General features: G+C 38.4%; 1 protein-coding gene across 10 annotated transcripts in view; it reads left to right on the top strand.

Annotated features, from left to right (window-relative positions):
* The first annotated feature begins 6,458 nt into the window (after positions 1 to 6,458).
* The window catches only part of prdm6 (PR domain containing 6), a 132,877-nt gene continuing 117,623 nt past the window's right edge, over positions 6,459 to 21,712 (top strand). For 8 of the 10 annotated variants that reach the window (XR_006398791.1, XR_006398792.1, XM_044333253.1 and 5 more), the window contains exons 1-2: positions 6,459 to 6,596; positions 7,632 to 7,772. Coding sequence is in view for 7 of the 10 variants with exons in the window: in XM_044333253.1 (XP_044189188.1) it covers positions 6,562 to 6,596; positions 7,632 to 7,772 (176 nt within the window). In the remaining 3 variants the exon portion in view is untranslated. Of the gene's footprint in view, positions 6,597 to 7,631; positions 7,773 to 21,569; positions 21,711 to 21,712 lie in introns of those variants that run through there. The other 2 variants (XM_044333216.1, XM_044333276.1) reach the window with 2 other exon arrangements.

The raw sequence follows: 21,712 nt of genomic DNA, 5'->3' as shown, positions 1-21,712 counted from the left end.
GTCGGCTCATCACACATGCCCATAAAGGGCCATCTGTTCTGTGACCTTGGTTGCTAAGTTTGTCGCTAAGGGTGTTTTTAAGGTTTTTCCATGTGTTGTTCATGTTGTCCATTCTCATATTTCGGATCAGATTTCAGCTCCAACACGTATAAATGTATTTGAAAGGTTGATATTTAATGTAAAGAAGGAGAAAGCTGGAGGAAGCTTCCTGAAGCTGACCAATCAGAACAGAGTGGGCTCATCAGGAGGCGGGGCCTTAAAGAGACAGGAGCTAAAACGGCCTGTTTCAGACAGAGGCTGAACTGAGGGGCTGCATAAAGGACCAGTAGAAGATAAATAAGGAGTTTTTAACTGTAAATCATGCAAAGATATTTCAGAATATAAATATACGCCTGAAAATGTGCAGAATATGTCACCTTTAACTTCATGAGTACAATATATGATCACTGATGGAATTGCTGGATAAAACTACGAATGTAAGACTGAAACTATAATAAACCCACAGTTATCCTTTAATATCAGCCTGAATCTGGTACTACGGTTGTGTAGTGGTTGTGTAGTGGTTGTATTGTGGTTGTATCGTGGTTAGCTGAGTTTGGGGTTGTGTGCAGGTTAGCTGTTAGTTCTCAGGGCAGCTCTCTCTCTCTCTCTCTGATGATGTGTTTGCTGCTGACCTTTAAACAACTCTGTCCCATCATCCTCTGCTTCTCTTACAGAAGCCCATAGGGAGCTCACACACACACACACACACACACACACACACACACACACACACAGAGAAAGAAAGGATCTTGCAAACACACACACTCATGCATGTAAATAGGCTTTTGCTGGCGTGGGAATACACACAGTATACATGTAAGAGTGTGCACACACACTCATGCTCCACACACACACACACACACACACACACACACAGAGGCATCACTGTCTGAGGTTTGGTGGTAATGAGGCCTGTCATCCTTCCACACAGCCTCTCTCCCTCCCTCTTTCTCTTTCTTTCTTTCTTTTTTCATTGATCCACTAACAGATCCCCAATATAACAACTAGCAGTCGCTGTGGGAGCCTCCCCTCTTTCCTCCTCCTCCTCCTCCTCCTCCTCCTCCTCCTCCTCGACACGCATCCCCTCCGGACCATTTAAAAACCTACCACCACTTTCTCTCTCTGTCTCCCCGCGTCTCTCTATCGCTTTCTATTTCTCTCTCTTTCGTCCTCCTAAACCCTCTCTGCCCTGCGTCTCTCTCCGGCTCTCTGCTGGTTCGCCGGGTTCAGACAGTCTTGTTATAACAGCTGACAAACAGAGAAGGGGGTTTCTCTGCGGCGTGCTGAGTGGAGGTGGTGGATGTTTTAAGGTGGTAGTTTGTCCATCTGTCCGTCCGTCCGTCCGTCTCACCTGGTGGTCCGCCGGAAAAATAAAACAACAGCAGCCAGAAAACACAGACTCAGCTGAGATGTTTCAGAGAGGAAGAGGATCAGAAAATGACGTTTCTGAGCGTTTGTGAAAGATCCGACCTGTCTTTGTTTACATTTTACATATTTGTCTGTATATGAATTTATAAATCACATCTGGACCCTTTTAAAACTATTAATTGCTGCAGTGATTCATCAGTCAACAGATAAATTAATCAGCGACTGTTAATAATTGCATAATCATTTTTTAAACAAAAAAAACAGATGTGAGGATTTGAAGCTTTTCTGTGTCGGACGTGATTGTAAACAGAATATATTTAGATTTTTAGACTGTTTATCAGACAAAACAAGACATTTGAAGATGGATATTTTTCATAATGATCTGACATTTTCATAGACAAAACCATGAATCAATTAATTGCGAAAATAAGCCCACAGATTAATCAATAATAAAAATAATCACCCCGTTAATACCACAGCAGTTTAGGCTAAATTGTATCTTGAATTAAATATGACTTGTACATTTACATCAATGCTACATCTCTTTGGACAAACACATTAATAAATGTGATAAATCTGGTTAAAAAAATGAAAGTTTTGCAGATTTCTGGGTTTCATACAGTATAACTATTGTATAGCAGGTGATAATTCTACTTTATGTTTCCTCTCATGTATGTTGATAGGTGATATAATGCGCTCCACTACCACCTCAATAATAAACATAAAGTAGAATTATCACCTTTCTGACAAATGTCAACAAAAACTGAAAATGTTTAAGTTTCATAAATGTAGAATTGATGTCCGAGCTGTTGTGTTGGATCGCATTAGACTGTACAGGTGTTCCTATAGCGGTGAGTGTATAATAATAACATTTAAACGTCTATATTTAAACGTGAAGTTGATGAAACGATGCTTAAATGTCACACAGACATCTATAAAACTTCAACCTTTCAACCAAGTTCAACACAGTTTAAATCTAGACGTCTTCAGATGGGTGATTTGGCTGTAACTGTGTCTCCTAGAGATTATATTTATATGCTATTAAACTGCAGCAGTTTTCTGTCAACATGTTGAGAAGGTGTGTTAACGCATCTGACAAGTTGCACAATACTGAACATGTGAGTCAAATGTTTGTTTTTTGTTTTCTTGCACTACAATATCTGCTCGTAGTAACTGCAGCAATTTGTTATGATTATGTTTAGACAGTGTGTGGGCTTTAAACTCTGGCAAACGCCAAATATCAGCAGTTTCCTTTAAAAGTATCAGTGAGTATCAGCTTTTTTAAAAGTCGTGTTGAACCACAAATGACTGAATGCAATATATAAGACGAATAAAATCTGTTTTCCAACAGTAAAAATGTGAAAAATACAAGAGGAAAGACAGAGATTTGACTACACGAAAGCCTTCCTGATGATCAGAGCTGAGACCCGTCCACAGCGTCGGGCTGCTCGTCACCTTGAGCTGTTTTGAACCAATCAGGTGTCAATACTGAAAATCAGGAATATTTTCTTAATTTGTTGGGAGATCTGACTTTTCAGAGCGGACGGCGCTGATATATTTCACTGTTTTCTGTCGACTTCCTGTCTTCCTCCAGAGATTTCTGCTCCGCTCTGACCTTTGTGTTCGGAGATGTTTTCCTCCCGTGTGTGTGTGTGTGTGTGTGTGAAGGTGTGTGTGTGAAGGTGTGTGTATGTGTGTGTGTTGTAGAACAGGGGAAAACAAATCACCCGCTGTAGTTCTCATTAGCAGCAGTTTTGTGTCAGCGCTGAGAGATCAGCTGTCAGCTCTCGCGCCTTCCTCTGCAGCTTCACCTTTTACCGACGATAATTACACCGTTTAACGCCAACGCTTCTCAAACGGCGGCCTGGAGACCTACAACTGGTTCAACTAAGAGAGACAAAAATAGGTCTCTGCATTATTCAGGACAAAGTTACAGTCTGAATGTATAAAGAGTGTTTTCACACCCAGGAAGCTTGTCACCGTGACGGAAAAAACGTTACCAGATTTCAAACATGAAGTTCTCGTATCTAAAAGTCAAATAGTTTGTCAGTCATTACAAAAACAATCATTAAACCATAACAAACATGATTCATGATTGTTTTCTGTTCTGTTATAAGGTTTGGTTGGTCGTTTTAGGCGACTACGGTTAGAGAAAGGTCATGGTTACAGTTAAAAGAAACCAGAAATGATTGTTTTGTAGGAGACAAACCACCGTCTCTGGTGTCAAAGACGTTCAACCATTCATCCCGACCTTTAATGGCGCTGTAAGTTCTTTATGCTACGTCCTCCTTTGCTTCAGACAGATAACAATTATTATTGCACAACAAGAAGAAGTCACTTATCAGAAAATAATGATATTTTTTGAGATAATACAACTATTTTTAAGCATTTCAAGAAACAACCTGATGCTGTTTACTCCTGGTGAGGACAGCAAAACAAAAAGGAAGAAGATTATAAAAACCGTAGCTAGCCAAACATCTTTAGATGAAACTTACTAATAAATTTAAATTTCACTCATACTTTGAGCATGAGCGTTAATATGTGGAGCTGGTAGATATGTTTTTGTGTGAGTAGTGGTGAATATGTTGATAAGGATCAACAGATAAGACAGAAGACTTTGTCTCAGTTTGTTTTCTAACAGCGTTTATTGTAGAAAACATACCTGTTGGCACTTTCTTCTACTGTTGAAATTAATGAAAGCAGAACTTCTGATATGTTTGTTAATGAGGTTTTGAATGCTGCATCAGTCATATTTTAGAGATGATAGGAAACGTTACCATGGTAACTGAAATCACAGGATTAACAGTATGAGTTCACCGACCAACAATATACCTCTGACACAAAGTACAATATTTCATATCATTACAGACTGGACAGTTTCAGTACAGTATTAACACTCATTTTCACATTTTTTTTTGAACATTTTCATCCTGTGCAGCTTGTGCTGTTGTTTTTGCAAACATGATATGGTGCATAATGCAGCAGGAAGAAAAGATACTTTACCTTCATTTAATCAAAACATCATGAAAAGATGTAATGTTATGATAAAAACATATATATATTTTTTTTTTTTGCTACTACGGCATTTGACACTTGCTACAGTTTGAGTTTGTTTTGCATATGTTTGTTAACAGGCATTTTGCTACTATTGAAATGAATATATTTAAGTATTGATTAAATGCATAGAAAGTGCAAGAAATTTGGCAAATGAAGAACGATTTGGCAATATAAGAAAATGAGGAGCTACATTATTCTGTAAGTGCAAGTTTCCATGTCATCAGTCATGTTTGAGTCACAGCACCAATCCTCTGTTAATATTAAGTTTGATATTTAGGGATAATGCTAACTGGCTCCATCCACTAAACGTATAAGTATGCTAACGTTTAAAACGATTAGCATAAACCACAGTGAACCTGATAAATATTGAAAACCTTATATCTCCAAGTGATTTTAAATATAACATGCTCATCTATGAGAGGTCCTTTTACATGCAGGCAAAAAATATTACCAGCAAAGTTGTTGCATTAAAAATCGTGCTTGAAGCAGATAAAATAAAAGCCATGTTTCAGAGGAACAAAATTCTCGCCAATATGTGTATTTTTTTTCAGTGATATGTTCTTTAAATGACATGCAAATTGATCACAATAAAAATCATACTCTGTGTAAAACTTTTTGGTTAAAATGGCCACTAAACACCAACATTTTAGGACAATGTTGTAGGTATAAACATGACAATTTTTGGCTACAATCCTGAAAAAGTGGCCATTTTGGTGATATAAGGTTTTCACCTGAGCAGTGATTATGTGCCAAAAGAACTTCTTTACTATCTATAATGAATTGTGTCTGAATTTTTGTCTGTTTTCCAAAACCAGTTAGCATTGTAGGTTTAGGTAACGCGTCTCTAAGGCCCCATTTACACTTATCATCACAAGTATCTTGTGTCCGGATAAAATCCAGATTAGAGCTAATGCTTTCGGCTTCCATTTGATCTCCGTTGGCCAGATCACAAATCTGATTACAATCCGTCTTGTTTTCCCCCGGCTGCATGAACATTAGGGTCAGCTCTACTCCAGTCCAGACAGTGGTAATAATGCTCCTGAGGCTGTTTGGTTAAATGTAAATGGGGTCTAATTTACCACAGATTTAGTTTCTTTGACCTGTAGTTGATAAAAATCCACAGATGTCCGTTAATCAGTGACTGATGTGTTCTGTTATTAATTTATAATAAATAAATATCTCTGCACACAGTAGGGATCAATCAGAAGTCACCTTCACCTTTAGCAGCTAAGTAAAACCACAGTTGTTGAGTCATGAGGAAAATAAAGTGTTTGTTAGCATGTTACAACTAGCTGTTAACATGCTCACGTTTAGCATGTAGCATTTAGCCTTTCTAACATGTCACAGTTAGCATGTAGACATGTTAATGTTTAGTATGTGTTGCTTATTGCGTTAGCTTGCTATTAGCGCTGAGTATCGAACCTCAATACTGTTTTGGTAGTGACTGAAATGGGTCTGTAGTATCAAAAACAAGTACTAGAAATATAGCAAGTCTCGCAGATTTTTAGTCTTGTTTACTTATTATTTCATCAGATATTTATTGATTTAAATCATAAGGCAATTTTTGTCTTTATTTTCTTTTGTACAAAGTAAAGTACAGTTGTTTTGTGTTAGTGATGAATTTGAGAACTTAAATAAAATATTATATTATTATATTCAAATATAATTTTGAAGAAAACATGTTTATATTCCTGAAAGTATGGTATTGAAAAATGTATTAATTTTGTATTAGTACCAAAACTCAGTTATCATATCAACCTTGGTATTGAAAATTTTCAAATGACACACAACCCTTGCTAGCAAGCTAACGTTAGCATGTTAGTAACGTAATGCATTGAAAATTTTAAGATGGCAAACTGCAAATGGGACTTCTGATTGATCACCAGTGTTTACATCAATAATCACAGACTGTCTTCATCCTTCTAACAGTGGTTTTACCCTCCATGTTTTAATCTACCAGCCCTCCACCTCCACCACGAAGGGCTCTTTGACGGGGATCCGGCCGCTGTTGACGATGACACACTCGGTGTACGGCAGGTTCCTGTCGTTGGTGTCCTGAAGCTCGATGGTGTGAACCACAGCCTGCCGGAGGAGATGGACGGAGGACAGTCAGAAATACTCAACACACAGTAAGTACATTTACTCGAGTACTGTCTTTAGAACAACTTTGAGGTACTTGTACTTCATTTGAGTACTTCCATGTGATGCTACTTTCTACATTTCAGAGGGAAATATTGTACTTTCTACTCCACTACATTTATTTGACAGCTTTAGTTACTTTTCAGATGAAGATTTGACACAATGGATAATATAACAAGCTTTTAAAATACAACACATTGTTAAAGATGAAACCAGTGGTTTCCAACCTTTTTGGCTTTTGACGTCTTACAAAAAGCAGTGTGTAGTCGGGGTCACATTTCACATGTCTATGAGTTGTTAACAGCTCCACCAAATAGTGATTTTTCCCTCTAAACTTCTCACATGCTTTCATTTCAATAAATGTTCAAATGATCCAATATTTCAGCAAAAATCAAAAATTAGAGAAAAAGTCCAAAAAACTGAAAACAGATTTGTGTATCAGAACTTTGTTTCTTCTTCTTTCCTCTCCTGTTAATCACGCTTCGTTGCTTGTTTTGTTGCTTGTTGCTGCATCAACCATCAGTTATGAAGCTTCATGTTCAAAATACATTAATATTGCTTTATCTTTGTTTAAATTAGGTATTCATTTTTACTGCCCAACACAGCAATTAATACTGATTTGTGTTTAAAAAAAAAATCTCAAAAACACATTTAAGCTTTTCTGAAAGACTGCTGGCTATCAGCAGAGTAAACTCAGTAAAACGAAAGTTTAAAAGGAGGTGGGACTTATCCCATTCCCACCTTCCTCTACCTGTCCTGGACTACTTCCTGTGTGGGTGGAGCTCCTGAATCTATACAGGAAGCCAGCTCACCTGTGGTAAAACTTTCTGAACAAAGAAGCAGGCAGGACTCATGTGGATGCACTTTTCCCTTGTAATAGTTTAGGCTGCCTGAATGAACTATAATTTTAGTTTGTTTGATAGCTTAAGAATAAATGTATCTATTTAGAAACTTTAAGTATTCTGCCAGTAATAATCTACAGCTTCAGTTCTCATATTTGTTTACGTCACAACAAACTTTATCAGTCAACTGACAGCTCGACTCACCATCCCGTCAAGGACTTTGCCGAAAACCACGTGTTTCCCGTCCAGCCACGGCGCTTTGGCAGCCAGGATGAAGAACTGCGACCCGTTGGTGTCCGGACCGGCGTTCGCCATACTCACCTGGTACACACACACACACACACACACACACACACACACACAAACACACATAGTCTACATGTCATACATCATAAAATCTATTTGACAGGTTATGTTTACATCTTAGTCGCCTAGTAAAAAGTAGAATAAAAGTAGAGAAACATAGAGGTGCAAAACATTTTGGCTCATTATACTTCATTAAAAGTTTAGATTTACAGGCGAGGGAATATAATATGTCAATGAAGGTCCTTACAAATAAAAACAAGCATGTATATTTGTCAGAGTTGATAATTAATCAATTACTTGATGAGTCAATCAACAGAAAATGAATCTGCAACTACTTTGATCATTGATTAATTGTTTAACATTAAACATTAATTGTTTCCAGCTTCTTAATTATGAAGTTTTGCTGCTTGTCTTTGTCAGACATGGAAGTAAAATCTTTGAGTGTGAGACTGTATTCACCATCATCTGACTGATTATACAGTCCAAATGATTAACCAATGTATCAAGAAAATAATCTACAGGTTAATCAATGATGAAAATAACTAGTTAGTTGCAGCTCTAGTGTGTGTTCTCACCCAGCCTGCTCCCAGGTGCTTCAGTTTGAAGTTTTCATCTGTAAAGGTCGTTCCGTAGATGCTGTGACCTGCATGGAAAAAGAATTTGGGGACTTTCACGTGATGACAAAAAATATAAAACCTCTAAAACTTCTAAAATACCGTCTGTCTTACATTCCATCACTGTATTTAGTGTAACAGATCTTTATTTCCTTCGTCTGTGTCAGAGGTCAATTACATTCAATCATGGGGGGCCAAATATTTTTGTTGGAGGGCCAGATTTGGCCCACGACCCACTATTTGCCTACAACTGGTCTATGTGAAGTTAACAAGAAAGTTGTGATACAAACCATAAATTATTACAAAGACAACTGAAAACTGAAAACAGAAGCTACTAAAGGTTTATCAGTCAAGAGTGGAAAAAAGTTTGAAGGAATGTGCTTCAGAACAGGAACAGAGTGGTTGGATGAGTTTCGGTGCTTTTTTCAGCCATGAAACCACATTACACCTACAGGAATTAAAAAAAAAAAAATCAAATAAAATTCCTGGTTCCTACCTCCAGTCCCGTCTCCAGCGGTGAAGTCTCCTCCCTGGATCATGAAGTCTTTGATGACTCTGTGGAACTTGGTGCCTTTGTAGCCGTAACCTTTCTGTAGAGACACACACACAGGAAACCTTTCATACGTCTGCATGAACACATGAAAACAAACACGAGACCAGTGAACGCTGACGACAGTGATTATAAAACGTGTGTCCATGTAGCTGTGGCATCATGGGGAGAACGTCATCACAACGCTTTCTGGATGAAGCGCAGTGCATGGGGTTTGTTTCTATGACAACAATATCTTGACAACATATTACCTTTCTGAAAAGTTCAGAGATTTTCAGCTGGAAACGTTATATATGCTGTCAGCCTTATGCTTACAAAATAATGACAGCAATCATTATTCTGCCATATTGATTACACGTATTAGTGAAGCACATTATTATCTAGTGTTGTTTTAGTCATCTGATCACATTTCCTTTGTGAAATTCATCCTTTTTTTGAGGACAGAAAGGGTTAATGCAAATATTTTAAACACTTTCTGATCAATTTCAAGCTGGAAATTATTCCCCTCATGGATTTTACTTCATGTAGTTTAGGAATTAAATATAGTTGCAGCATAAAATATGTGTAAAGTTGCAACAATACAGGAATATGAAGAATAGAGCTGCAACGATTAGACTATAGAAACATATTCGGCAACTATTTTGATAACTGGTTGATCGTTTTGAGTCATTTTAATCTGGTTCCAGCTTCTGAAATGTGAATATTTGCTGGTTTGTTTATTTTTATATGACAGTAAACTGAATATCTTTGTGTTGTGAACTGTTGTAGAACAGTGATCGACATTTTAGGACCAAATGACTGAATATTCAAGAAAATAATCAATATTCATATGTGAGGATTATATGTATTAAAGCAAACTTAAATAGCTTAAATAATGTGTGTTGATGACAGAATGTGTGTGTGTGTGTGTGTTTGTATACACCATAATCCTACCTCTCCGGTTGCCAGGGCGACAAAGTTATTGACAGTGAGAGGGACGACCTCTCCAAACAGGCCGATGACGATCCGCCCCACCTCGTGACCCGCCACCGTGATGTCGAAAAACACCTGGAGACACACACACACACATGCACACACACACGCACACACGCACACACACACACACACACACACACACACTCAGGCTGTCAATCAATCAGTTTTTTTTACTTCTTCTTGTTTCATGAGACTTTAAACTACATGTCAGAGGGAATTGTGTGATTATGAAATACTGACACTGTAACGTTATAATATAATATATAAAATAAGATACCAGTATTCAGATGGTTCAATAATAACCAACCAAGCGACTCAAGGTCTACTAGATTTTTCAGCTTTCAACCATATCTAATGGTCTTCATCAGTGAATGAAGTGTAACTGATATACTGAACATCCAGCTGTTGTCATGTGACCAAAGTTCACAACTCACAGTATGAACCTGACGACAACTGAACTAAAGCTGCAACTAACGCTTATTTTCATTAATGATTGATCTGCTGATTACTTTCTTGACTAATCGATGAATCGATTTATCTATAAAACGTTAGAAAATAAAGAAAAACACCTGTTGTCATTTCTTAAAGCTGAAGTCGACGTCTTCAAACGTCTCATTTTGTCTGATCAACAGTTCAAAGATATTCAGTTTCATATCAGACACAGAAGCTGCAGCGATATAATAGTTGCAATTAATTTTCTGTCAATCGACTAATCGATGAATCGACTAATCAATGCAGCTCTAAACTGAACCGAATCTGCTGATGAAGACTGTGAGATTCAGTTGAAAACTTCATAATAAGCCAGTAAGTAGACCTTTTATCAAACTGCTGTTTTCCACAGAGTTACATATTATTACTCCTCTGTTCGACTCCTGCAAACAAAAACATTTCGGGGCAAATTTCTTCCCACGTTTCCTGACAACCCAAAAGTTATTTTATTATATTTAAAATATTATAAGTGACTGTTTATCTTCTTCATTAACACTTTTATTAACATATTCTCTGTTTAAAATCATTTGTTTTTACACTTAATACTCAATAACTGAGTGTGCAACCTTACAGTGCATAACTGGCTGTGTTTTATTATAAATAAGTCTTGTTATACATTTAGGTCAGACCTTGTGTGTGTGTGCGCGTGTGTGTGTGTGTGCGCGCACGTGCATGTGCATGAACGGCCTGCAGGCAAACACACTGCGCATTAACATCTGTAACATCTGGATGGACACGTGTACAGCTGTGTGCGTGCGTGTCAATCGTAAATATGGGATAAGTGTGTGTTTCCGTGTGTGTGTCCAGCCCCCCCCCCCCCCCACCCCCCCTTCGCCCCGCCGGGACCGGACACGTCGTCTCTCAGTATCCTTGTATGCGTGTGTGTGCGCGTGCCCGTGCTATTTATTATCCGCTCCGGCGCGCGCACAGCTGCTCGCCACGCAGAGATGCCGACGGCTCAAAGACAGAAGACGCAGTTTTAGATGAATGCAAATGAATGCGGCAGATCTCATCATCATCATCATCATCACCCACCTTCTCTGTGACTTTCGGTCCCGTCCGTGACGCCGCGCCGGACACCGGCTGCAGGGAAGCGGCGGAGAGGAGGAGGAGGAGAGCGGGAAGGATCGTCCGGAGCTCCATGTTGTACCGGAGAGAGCGGCGACAGGCCCCTGATGGGAGTAACGGAGAGGAGGAAGGAGAAATCACGGCGAGTCACAGCTGGGAGGCTGACCGGGAAACAGCGCTCCAAACACGGCTACATCACAAAACCACTCCCCCTCTGTGGGATGAGTCCGGATCAAAGACCCGCCCACTGAGAGGAGAGGAGAGGAGAGGAGACACAAGAGAGGAGACACGAGAGAGGAGACACAAGAGAGGAGAAGGGAGGAGAGGAGACACGAGAGAGGAGACACAAGAGAGGAGACACGAGAGAGGAGACACAAGAGAGGAGAAGGGAGGAGAGGAGACACGAGAGAGGAGACACGAGAGAGGAGACACGAGAGAGGAGACACGAGAGAGGAGACATAAGAGAGGAGAAGGGAGGAGAGGAGACGAAAGGAAACGAGAGGAAAGGAGACATGAGAGGAGACACTAGAAGAAAAGAAAGAAAAGATACTAACAGCTGTTTTTATTTAAAAAAAACAAATAAAATCTTATTTCAACATTTTATTTTATTAATCCATCTTCAAGCAGCTCATTAAAAAATTCAAATGAAACAACACACTTAAGAAAAAAAACTATATAAAAACTTTAAAACCAGCAACTTCACCACCAAACTGGAGAAAAAACAAACTCCCCACTGAAAATACCTGAAGTCAGAGGTGCCCAACCTGTGGTTTGAGACCCTTGGAGGGGGTCAGTGAAAGCGGGTAAATAAAGGTCACTACCTGTGTTTGTGTCGACCTTTAATCTCCTCATAGAAAACAGTAACAGCAGCGTGTTTAATCATTTGTAGCAACAAGCAGAGCGTCACACCTGATGTTTCACCGGGGGGGGGGGTTAACCATCGCCATGGAAACGCAGACATATGTTCTGTTTAATAATAAAAGTGATTTATGAAGACAGATGTGGTGTTTGTCATTAGTAAGTTACAGCTTATTTCTGAATAAGTGAATATATGTTCGGTGTTGGAGAGCAGAGACATGTTTTATTGGTTCTCCACACATGTTAAACAGCAGCAGCTTCGTTTATGGTGGATTGAAAGTTCAGATGTTGTTATAAAAAAAACAAAAAAAACAACCAGCATCAGCACATTATTTCTGTCAGACTGTGACCTGTTTGTGTTTGTGAAGAATAAATGTGTTCAAGGTGTGGAATTCACACATGTAAATGTCATTTCTGCTCGGTGTGTTAGATTTAATCTCAGCGTCCTGCAGCGTTCAAACAGCGCAGCAGGGTTTTAGTTTATATTTGATTATCTGCAGTAGATTTGTGAAAAAATATTGTCAAAGTTTTTTTGATCTAAAATATAAAAAAGTCAAAACTCCAGTTTGCATCAGGGGCAAAACTGCTTCTGCTGGAGGCCTGATTTGGCCCACGAGCCGCTGTTTGACCACCACTGCTGTATATTGTATGCAGTTAATCTGGAACACAAAGCAGATGTTTTAATTCTGCTGCATCTGCATGAGCATCAACAACAGCGCCTCCTGTCTGCTGGGAAGAACAATTACCTCAAACAAAACAATCCATCTTAACAATCCATTTAACAAAGGAAAAAATACATTAAAGGTTGATTATATAGTGTTAAAATCTTTATAATAAAGGTGTATATTTATCATATAGATATAGAATATAAAGAATTTCAAATGTAAATACACAAACGTGTGTTTTTGTCTAATAAATCAAAGCTCAAAAGAGGAAAAAAAAATGATCCTGCAGCTCTGCACTGATTGACAAACAAATGCATTTTCCAGCATGCAGGAGATCAATAATCAGCTGCAGCAGTTTGTTTTTAACAATAAACCAGAGGCGTAATGAAGTCCACACAGCCGCGTGTTACAGCTTTTAAAACACTTTACTGCATTAAAAAAAAAACAGCCTCAGCTCAGCTTCAGCTGCAGGAAATAAAGCTGAAAAAGAGAATATAAGTCCCTGCTGAATACACGTCTATAGAGATGAATTATAATAGTCAGCCTGCCGTGACCTTAACACCACGGCCGACACACACACACACACACACACACACACACACACACACACACACACGCAGTTATCGGTCTCCTGTCAAAGCAGCCCATCCATTCGTCTTTTCTTCACGACATCCGCCGAATTAATTAAGCAGAAATGTAAACGTTTTAATTGAATGTCAAAGCAGGACCTTAACAACATGCTCCTATGTAAATGAAAGTGACACCTCTTTAAAGCTATATATGTGTGTGTGTGTGTATATATATATATATATATATATACACACACACATATACAAGAGGCACCAAGGTTACAGGGCTGTTCATGTATTTATGTATGTATGTGTGTGTGTGTGTGTGTGTGCAAGCGTTTTTAATTGAATTACCGTCAGCTGTGTGCTAACTAACCCTTGTGGATTTAAACCAATAAGGTCTCATTTATCCCAGTGTGGAAATTGACCCTTTAAACCTCCTTAAATCTCCCCTGAAAGGCCCCATCAGTGGTTTATGAAGTACAAGTGTATTCAAATATATTGTATAATTATAAAGAACGAGCATTAAATCAGCAGTTGGTTGTGTTTCTCATCTGATCATATTTATAAATGTTAGAAAAGGTTGGTGAGGTAAAGGATATTTTTCTTATTGTGAACAAATCTCATGTTTGGATCCAAACCAACAATGACCTGATGTACTACTCCTCTACTTATTCCTCCGTCATCGTCCAAAAACGATTAAAAACACATCAGTGAGTCACATCGCTGCATTCGGCGACATGTTCCTTCATCATGAAGAGTTTGGTTGTGTCCTCAGAGAGTAGTTCTGTGTAAGACGGATGCCTTAGTAGCACAAAATAAAGAGGTTGTGATACGTAGCGCAACAAGCTAACGAAGCTGATAATAGAACCGTGTCCCTGCACATGCTCAGTAGCGTCTGCCGTATACAGAACTACTCTCCAGAGAATGAAAACGTGATGCTGTTATTAGTCTTTGGAGCCGTTTCTGAACAAACTAACGTGACCAAACTCTTCATGATGAAGCAACATGTCGCCCAGCGCAGCGATGTGACTCACTGACATGTTTTTAGACAATAACAGAGGAATAAGATATATCAGGCTTTGATAAACACACAATACTTTACTGTTCACAATAAGAAAAATACAGAAAATCACCAGACTGATCCTTTAATTCAGCTCTTGACATTTAAGTAGGTTGGTTTTAAGCTTTAGAAATGGAATAAAAACATCATCCACTCATTACAGGTGTGATGTTCGTTAAAACACTGCTGCGTATTTCCAAGTATCGACACACATCAACACACTTACTCCTTATATATGTGCACTGATATTAATCTTTAAACTACTACTAGCTTTGGATCGTTTAAATCTGTTGTCAGTATGTTGAACGCTCCTCCTCCTCTCGGTGTGAACAGCAGCGTTCTCACATGCAGGAATACACGGCTTTGCTAAATGAACCCTTGTTAATATTGTGTTTGTTTTTTTTTTTCTTTTCCTGCAGCCGTCTAAATAATTAGCTTTTGTTGTAGAAAATGATGAATTTGGGCAGTTAATTTATTGATCGGCCAGCTTCTCCGATGTGCTTTGCTTTAGAAAGCCATTAATCAATGGATGAAAACACCTAATACTCCTCCTGCTCTGCTGTTTGTTTCTCTTTTTTCTTTCTTTACGCTTTCTGTCTCGAACACACGATCCCTGAACAGACCAAAGAGAAGAACTGTGATTATGAACTAATAATGATGAAGATGAAATAGAAAAATATGAGTTTATGCACATTTAGAACATGTAGAGAATTTATTTTTCATCAGTTTAGGAGAAAAAACTGAATTAAAGAGCTCAATTGTATCAGTTAATATTATAATAGTCTAAAAAGTGTGACATCAAGATGACTTTAGCAGTTAAAACTTGAATCTCTTCTCCTTGATGTCTTAAATCAACAGTCAGGAGCCCAAATGATCATTAAAGCTGTTTTTTCTTGCTGTAATCATTCCTCCTGTTCATACTGACCATTAGAAGATCCCTTCATAATGACCTTACAATGGAAACCACAGTCCTCCTTCTGTACAATAATGTATTTAAAAGTATATGAAGCTTCAAATCAAGTAGATATCTTTCAACATTTCAGTCTTTTTAGTGCCAAAGTTCCTCTTTTTGTTACTATACTTCCACCTGCAGCTCAACAGGGAAACACAAAGAGGGAATTTGATGCTAAAAAGACTGTAAATGTGTCAGATATCCACTTGATATGACTAACTCAGACTGCTGAAGCCTCATATAAGCTTCACAGAGACTTTTAAATGACTGTGTGGACACACTGTGGGTTTAACTTACACTGAAAGCACATTTGAAGGATCTTTTAATATCCAGTATGAACAGGAGGAATGATTACAGCGAGGAAAAACCTCCGCTTGACATTTTGAGCACATATTTCCTCAAACGTGGACTCATCCTGTGTCACAGCTGATGAGTAATCTGACTCTCTGGTTCTGTTCATCTCCAGCTGATACATGTTGTCAGACTGAAGTCATTATTCCACATGTATGTTGTAGATACATGTGGAATAATGACTGGTGTAAACGCTGCTTTGATTCTGAATAAAGCTGCGATTTTTTTTTTCGTTATTTTTGGGGGAATCATATTTCTGTTGAACTGTTTCCTACTGAAAGTTTTATTCTTTTATTAAATAAAGTCTTTTTAATAAACAAATCAGACCGATTTCATTCAAACTAGTTCAGTTAATCTCATTTTTCTTCCTTCAACCAGGTTTCAGATGTTTTTCTTTTTTATATTATTTTTTATTGAGGTTTAAGGAAATAGTTATATAAGACAAATATGTGACTCTTGAGTGGATGTTAAATGTTTTTCTGATCTTGTAGGAGAACGATGTCACTGTTCAACACTCAGTGGCTTAAAAATCTTCAAATATTGTAAAAACATTTCTGTGAACTGCAGGAAAAACTAACGTGGATAAAAACATGTAAATATGATGTTTAGTTTCATTTAGAATAAAAACCTTCCTGAAGCTCGATGATCACAATTCATATCTTTAGGTGTTTAACATGAACTTTATACATCCTGTAAAGACGTTTAACACTATAAACACTTTGTATAAAGAACCGTTCATCATTGTTTTCTGATGATGACAGAATAATGACTTCATGATCTTAAAGAGAAGAGAAGAGATTAAAGAGACACAAAGCTGCACTGGAGATGAGCTCAATATCTTTTAATTACAAGGAGAATTTATTGAGAATCTTTCAATAAATGTCTTTAATGCTGAGAGCAGAAACAAAACATGAGATACAGTATTTATATATATATATATATATATATATATATATATATATATTACTCTCCATAGATTACAGTTGTTTTATTTACTATAATACATCAGATCCAAATGAGAGACTGAAGTAAAAATACATTTAAAAGTTGAATCTGGCAGCAGTTTGTATATAAAAAGAAAAAGATTCGATTTTGACTTTATTTTAATTATTGTTTATTTGAATGGTGATGTCACACACTAAAGCATTTACAGCCTAAACTGTGCTTTTTAAAAAATACACGAAACCCATAAATAAAATACATAAAACAGCACAAAACACAAACAATAAACAAACAATGATACGATAAAAAGTCTCTCATCACTCATCGCTGTGACTCTATAAAACTGTTTTTAATGTGAGTCGGAGAGTTTGGAGATTCCTTTTTTTAACAGTCCCAGAGGGAAACTGCGCACACATTTAACACTCACTATAAAAATATACACAATAACAATCTTTGTGTAAAAAAAAAAAGAAAGAAAAGAAAAGAAGACTGAAAATGGGAAAGAAAGCACCAACTATAACACTCTCGGTGAGACTTTTATGTGCAGGTTTGTTGAAATATTTCTTTAAATCTGGTGTGAAGTGATTTAAAGTGACTTACTGTGATGCCAGAGATGTGAGTCTTATTTTCCGGGAACGACTAAAAGCTCATTCCTCAGAAAAAGACCATAAAGATTTCTAAAAAAGGAACTAAACATGTTTAAGTGGACCGAGGCCTTAATCGACTTCCTTAAATGTCAAAAACTGTCCTCGTTTTTTTTTTTTTTTACGTCCACGCTGTCCTGAGACATCAAAGGACATTTTTTGATGTGAATGTCCAATGAGATTACGTTAAAAATCTGTTAGATTAGTGACAAATAAAGCCTGTTAGAGAAGCCGGGATTCAAACTACCAACCCTGTGATTCCCTCATTGGCCGTCGACGACCCTGAACGGGCGCTCCCGGCCAATCAGACGGCCTGTTGTTGCTCCACATTCCTCTGCGCTGAAAAAGTCTCTTTAAGTCGACGAGAGTTCATTTTCAGACGCTTATGTTTGTGTTTTTGTTCGTTATCAATCCACCAGAGGTCCCGAGGATGACAAATGGGGCCTGTCAGAGCGACGCCAGTCATAACAACACACACACACACACACACACACACACACACACACACACAGTTTTCAGCCATTTAGCTGATGTTCTTATCCACAGCAGCTTACAATGACTGATGTACACACACATGTGTTTTATGCTTCACATGCCTGACGCTCTGTGTGTGTGTGTGTGTGTGTGTGTGTGTGTGTGTGCAGCAGACGGGTGGGAAAGCTTGGGGTCGGGGATAACAAGTCAGACCCAGAAAACACAATGAGCTCGGCTGTAATCTGTCTTATCTACACACACACACACACACACACACACACACACACACACACACACACACACACACAGGTTGGTCGGGAGGTTGAGGTGAGCTGACAGCAGGGCGACCACCTACAAGACCAGTAATAATAATAAATGTTGTAATAATGATAACTTTTATTGTAACACAGACAAACTGGTGCAAAGTTCACGCAGGAGATGAATTTATATACGATAGGATGTGATTTATTTATGGATTACAGTCACAAAAACAAAAATCTAAGGGATCAAAGTAAAAACTTGAATGAATGAAGAGAAATAAGAAGAGACAATTTAAAACAACCTTCAGGTCTTTACGTCTCCTGACAGACGCCCTCTTGTGGTCGTGAAGTGATGATCTGTTTCCTCAGTAGCGACGTTTAGTATCTAAATCAGTTTATTTCAATAGAATTACTGAAGTCACTGGATTTACTGGTTATCGTAGCTTATTAGCTGTGTGTCATCATCCGGTTTTATTTACTTTATTTAATGTTTATTTGTTTGGGGACATGTATATACAGTAACATGAATTTACGCCACAGCATTTATAGCCTAAGCTAGTTTATAACGCGCGTCCGTTGATGGCCTTTTAAAATACATAAAACTCAACAGTAAAATAAAATAAATATGAAACTGCAAGACTCAACAACACATTTGCATTTTGGAAGATTCCAGTTTATTTCAACCTGATGTCAGATTGGCTGGTTTTCCAGTTGGGCTACTTTTTATTTAAGTCAGCAGTTTTCAGTCAAATGTGATAATTTGGGCGACGTTTTGTACCAACTGAACAGTTTCCACCAACAAAAAGTTTGGCGATATTCCATTAATTATCGTGTTATTTATCGAGTTATCATAATTTACGAGTTATGAAAAATGGCGTTCATGTAAACCAGTCCCTACGGGAAACTGAGATTTCGCAATTGCAATAATTAACGCAAATTCAAGAAATCTCCACAATGTTTGCGAGAGCTTGTTATTGTGCTGGACCAACTGTGGCTCTTCGTCTTGTGGTAACTTACGTCATCGCAGCTCATTCAGGTGGACGATGGACAAATCTGCAACATTTCTGCCATAAACCGAGCAAAACAATCCCCAAATGTTCCCATATGAGGTTTACAGTCAGTCAGTCAGATGAAGTATCTTTATTTATGACTTTATTTATAACAACCAACAAACCCTGATCAGAGGACCGTAGAGACCTGCAGCTGTCTGACCCTGCAGAGCTCTACAGGTGATCACAAGAACTTTGAATTGGAGTCTGAATTTGATGAGGAGCAGCGAAGAGCAACCAGAATCACATGAGAATATAAGTTGAATACAAGGTGATGCAAAGATGAACCAGTTGAACCAGTCGATTCGTCTACATGGACACGAATTTTCCATGTTTGTTTCGTGACATTCAACACGACTTTCAAACTGATGCATTTCAACTGGAAGTATCTTTGGTTCCTGCAGCACATTTAAATAACTGTTAGATAATAATGATGTTTTACGGTGTGGCGACGCCGTGGTTGAGGTCTGGTTGGGTTTAGGCACCAAAAACACTCAGTTAGGGTTAATGAAAGATCCTGGTTTGGGGTTGAAATGATCGTTTGAAACATTTGGTAGGTTTGATTGGAAGCAGGAAGTGAACAGTCTCCTGCAGTCCACTTTATGCAAGTTCGGATCTATCAATCCACTGTAGCTCTGGAGTCACATGGTCGAACCATGTATCTGCCCGTTTAAATTGAAGAACTCCAATATATCCAAAATGTTTGACTCGGTGCTTAATAAATCCAGATGTGCCTGAAAACCAAATAAATATGGATGCCATGTCAGCCAAAGGCGTTCAATGTAATTAAACCCAAGTGTCACTGATATGCTGCTTTATTTTCACTACAGTGTTTTAATCTTTACACGACCGACTCTGAACTCGTACAACCGTCTCATGTTGTTTGAAGACGTGAACGCTCACAAGTTGCCAACATGAGAATCTTTCCATCTCCACCATCTGTCCTTTATGAGTTTGGTGACAACTGGGCGGGTTTTAAGCTTTGATTAGGCTTCTACTTCTTGTCAGTCCGGTCTGGCAACATCGCCTGATGTGATATCAGCCTAATAACAGTCCAACCTAACAGACATCGGGATGAAAGATGAGTATCCTGTGATAAATTCTCATTTTGTCCACTACAGCGTGTCATAGTGAAAGACAACAGACGCAGCATCTGGGACGTTTCACAACATACTGACAGAAAACTATAGAATATGATCTTCAACTGATATAATATACTGTTGACGCTGTTGTCCAGTAGAACCAGAAGAATCTGTCCTAGCGACCATCTGGAAAAGACAAAAATATCACGTAGTCTGATCTCAGCGTTATAGAGAGGAGGAGGACAGCGAACTGATGCGGTTGGACGTATAAACTGTCTGACTTTGACACCAGAGACGGTTGTTCTCGTCTTGTCTGCTGCGCTGGTTTCTTAGATCAGGACCGCCATCTTTCCTCTTACCTTAAACCAGACGAGTTTCAGCAACCAAACCATAAAGACGGAGGCAGCAGATCAGAAAGCAGCCATAACTATTTTGTTGGGTCCCATCATCAGGAAAAGCTTATATTTTGTCATTTAACTCAGATGAATTGTTGAGGTGCAACGACTGATCGACAGAACTGGCAACCATCTCCATAATCGAATAATCGTTTTTAAGCAAAAATGCTAAAAATTTGCTGATTGCAGCTTCTGGAATTTGAGGATTTGAAGCTTTTCTGTGTCACACATGATAGAAAACTAAATATCTTTTAGATCAGATTAAACATGACATTTGATGACATCACCTTCAACTCTCATTTGTCTGATATTTAATAGACAAAACAATTAAACGTTTATTCACTAGTGTGAGACAGGACTCCATGAATAAATATGACTTACAGTCACTGCAGTAATTTTGCATGCAAACCATTAAAATCACATTCAGAACACATTACAATCTGGAGAATTTTATATTCTCTGCAGTTCTAGATAGAGAGACTATTAAAAGAGAAAGATTTTAATCTAAGAACATTTGTACTTCATGTCAATAAAGATCATCACAATTGAATTAAACTGAGTTGAATCTGGAGAAAAAAAAGATAGTAAAGATGAGAGAGATGAAGGAGAGAAAAACAGAAAAGCCAAAGGATGAGAGAGGGAAGGAGAGAAAGAGGGGAAATAGTACGTGTGGATAAGAAGAGGGGGAGAGACTACAGGAGATAAGTAAGAGAGGAGGGAAGAGGGAAAGTGAATGGAAGAGGAGAGAGAGAGAGAGAGAGAGAGAGGGAGAGAGAGAGAGAGAGAGAGAGAGGCTCACGTAGCAGCTGCTCTGGTAGTTTTGGCTCCGGAGACGCGCAGGACGCAGCGAAACTGTCCCGGCTCCCCTCGATGGTTCACCGCAGCCCGGAGGAGGGACAAACCTTCCACCGCTGCCCGGAAATCAGCGCCCAGGAGCCGCACACACTCTGACAGCAGT

Source organism: Thunnus albacares, chromosome 2 (assembly GCF_914725855.1).
Source record: "Thunnus albacares chromosome 2, fThuAlb1.1, whole genome shotgun sequence".
NCBI lineage: Eukaryota > Metazoa > Chordata > Actinopteri > Scombriformes > Scombridae > Thunnus > Thunnus albacares.
This window is presented reverse-complemented; position numbering and strand designations above follow the sequence as displayed.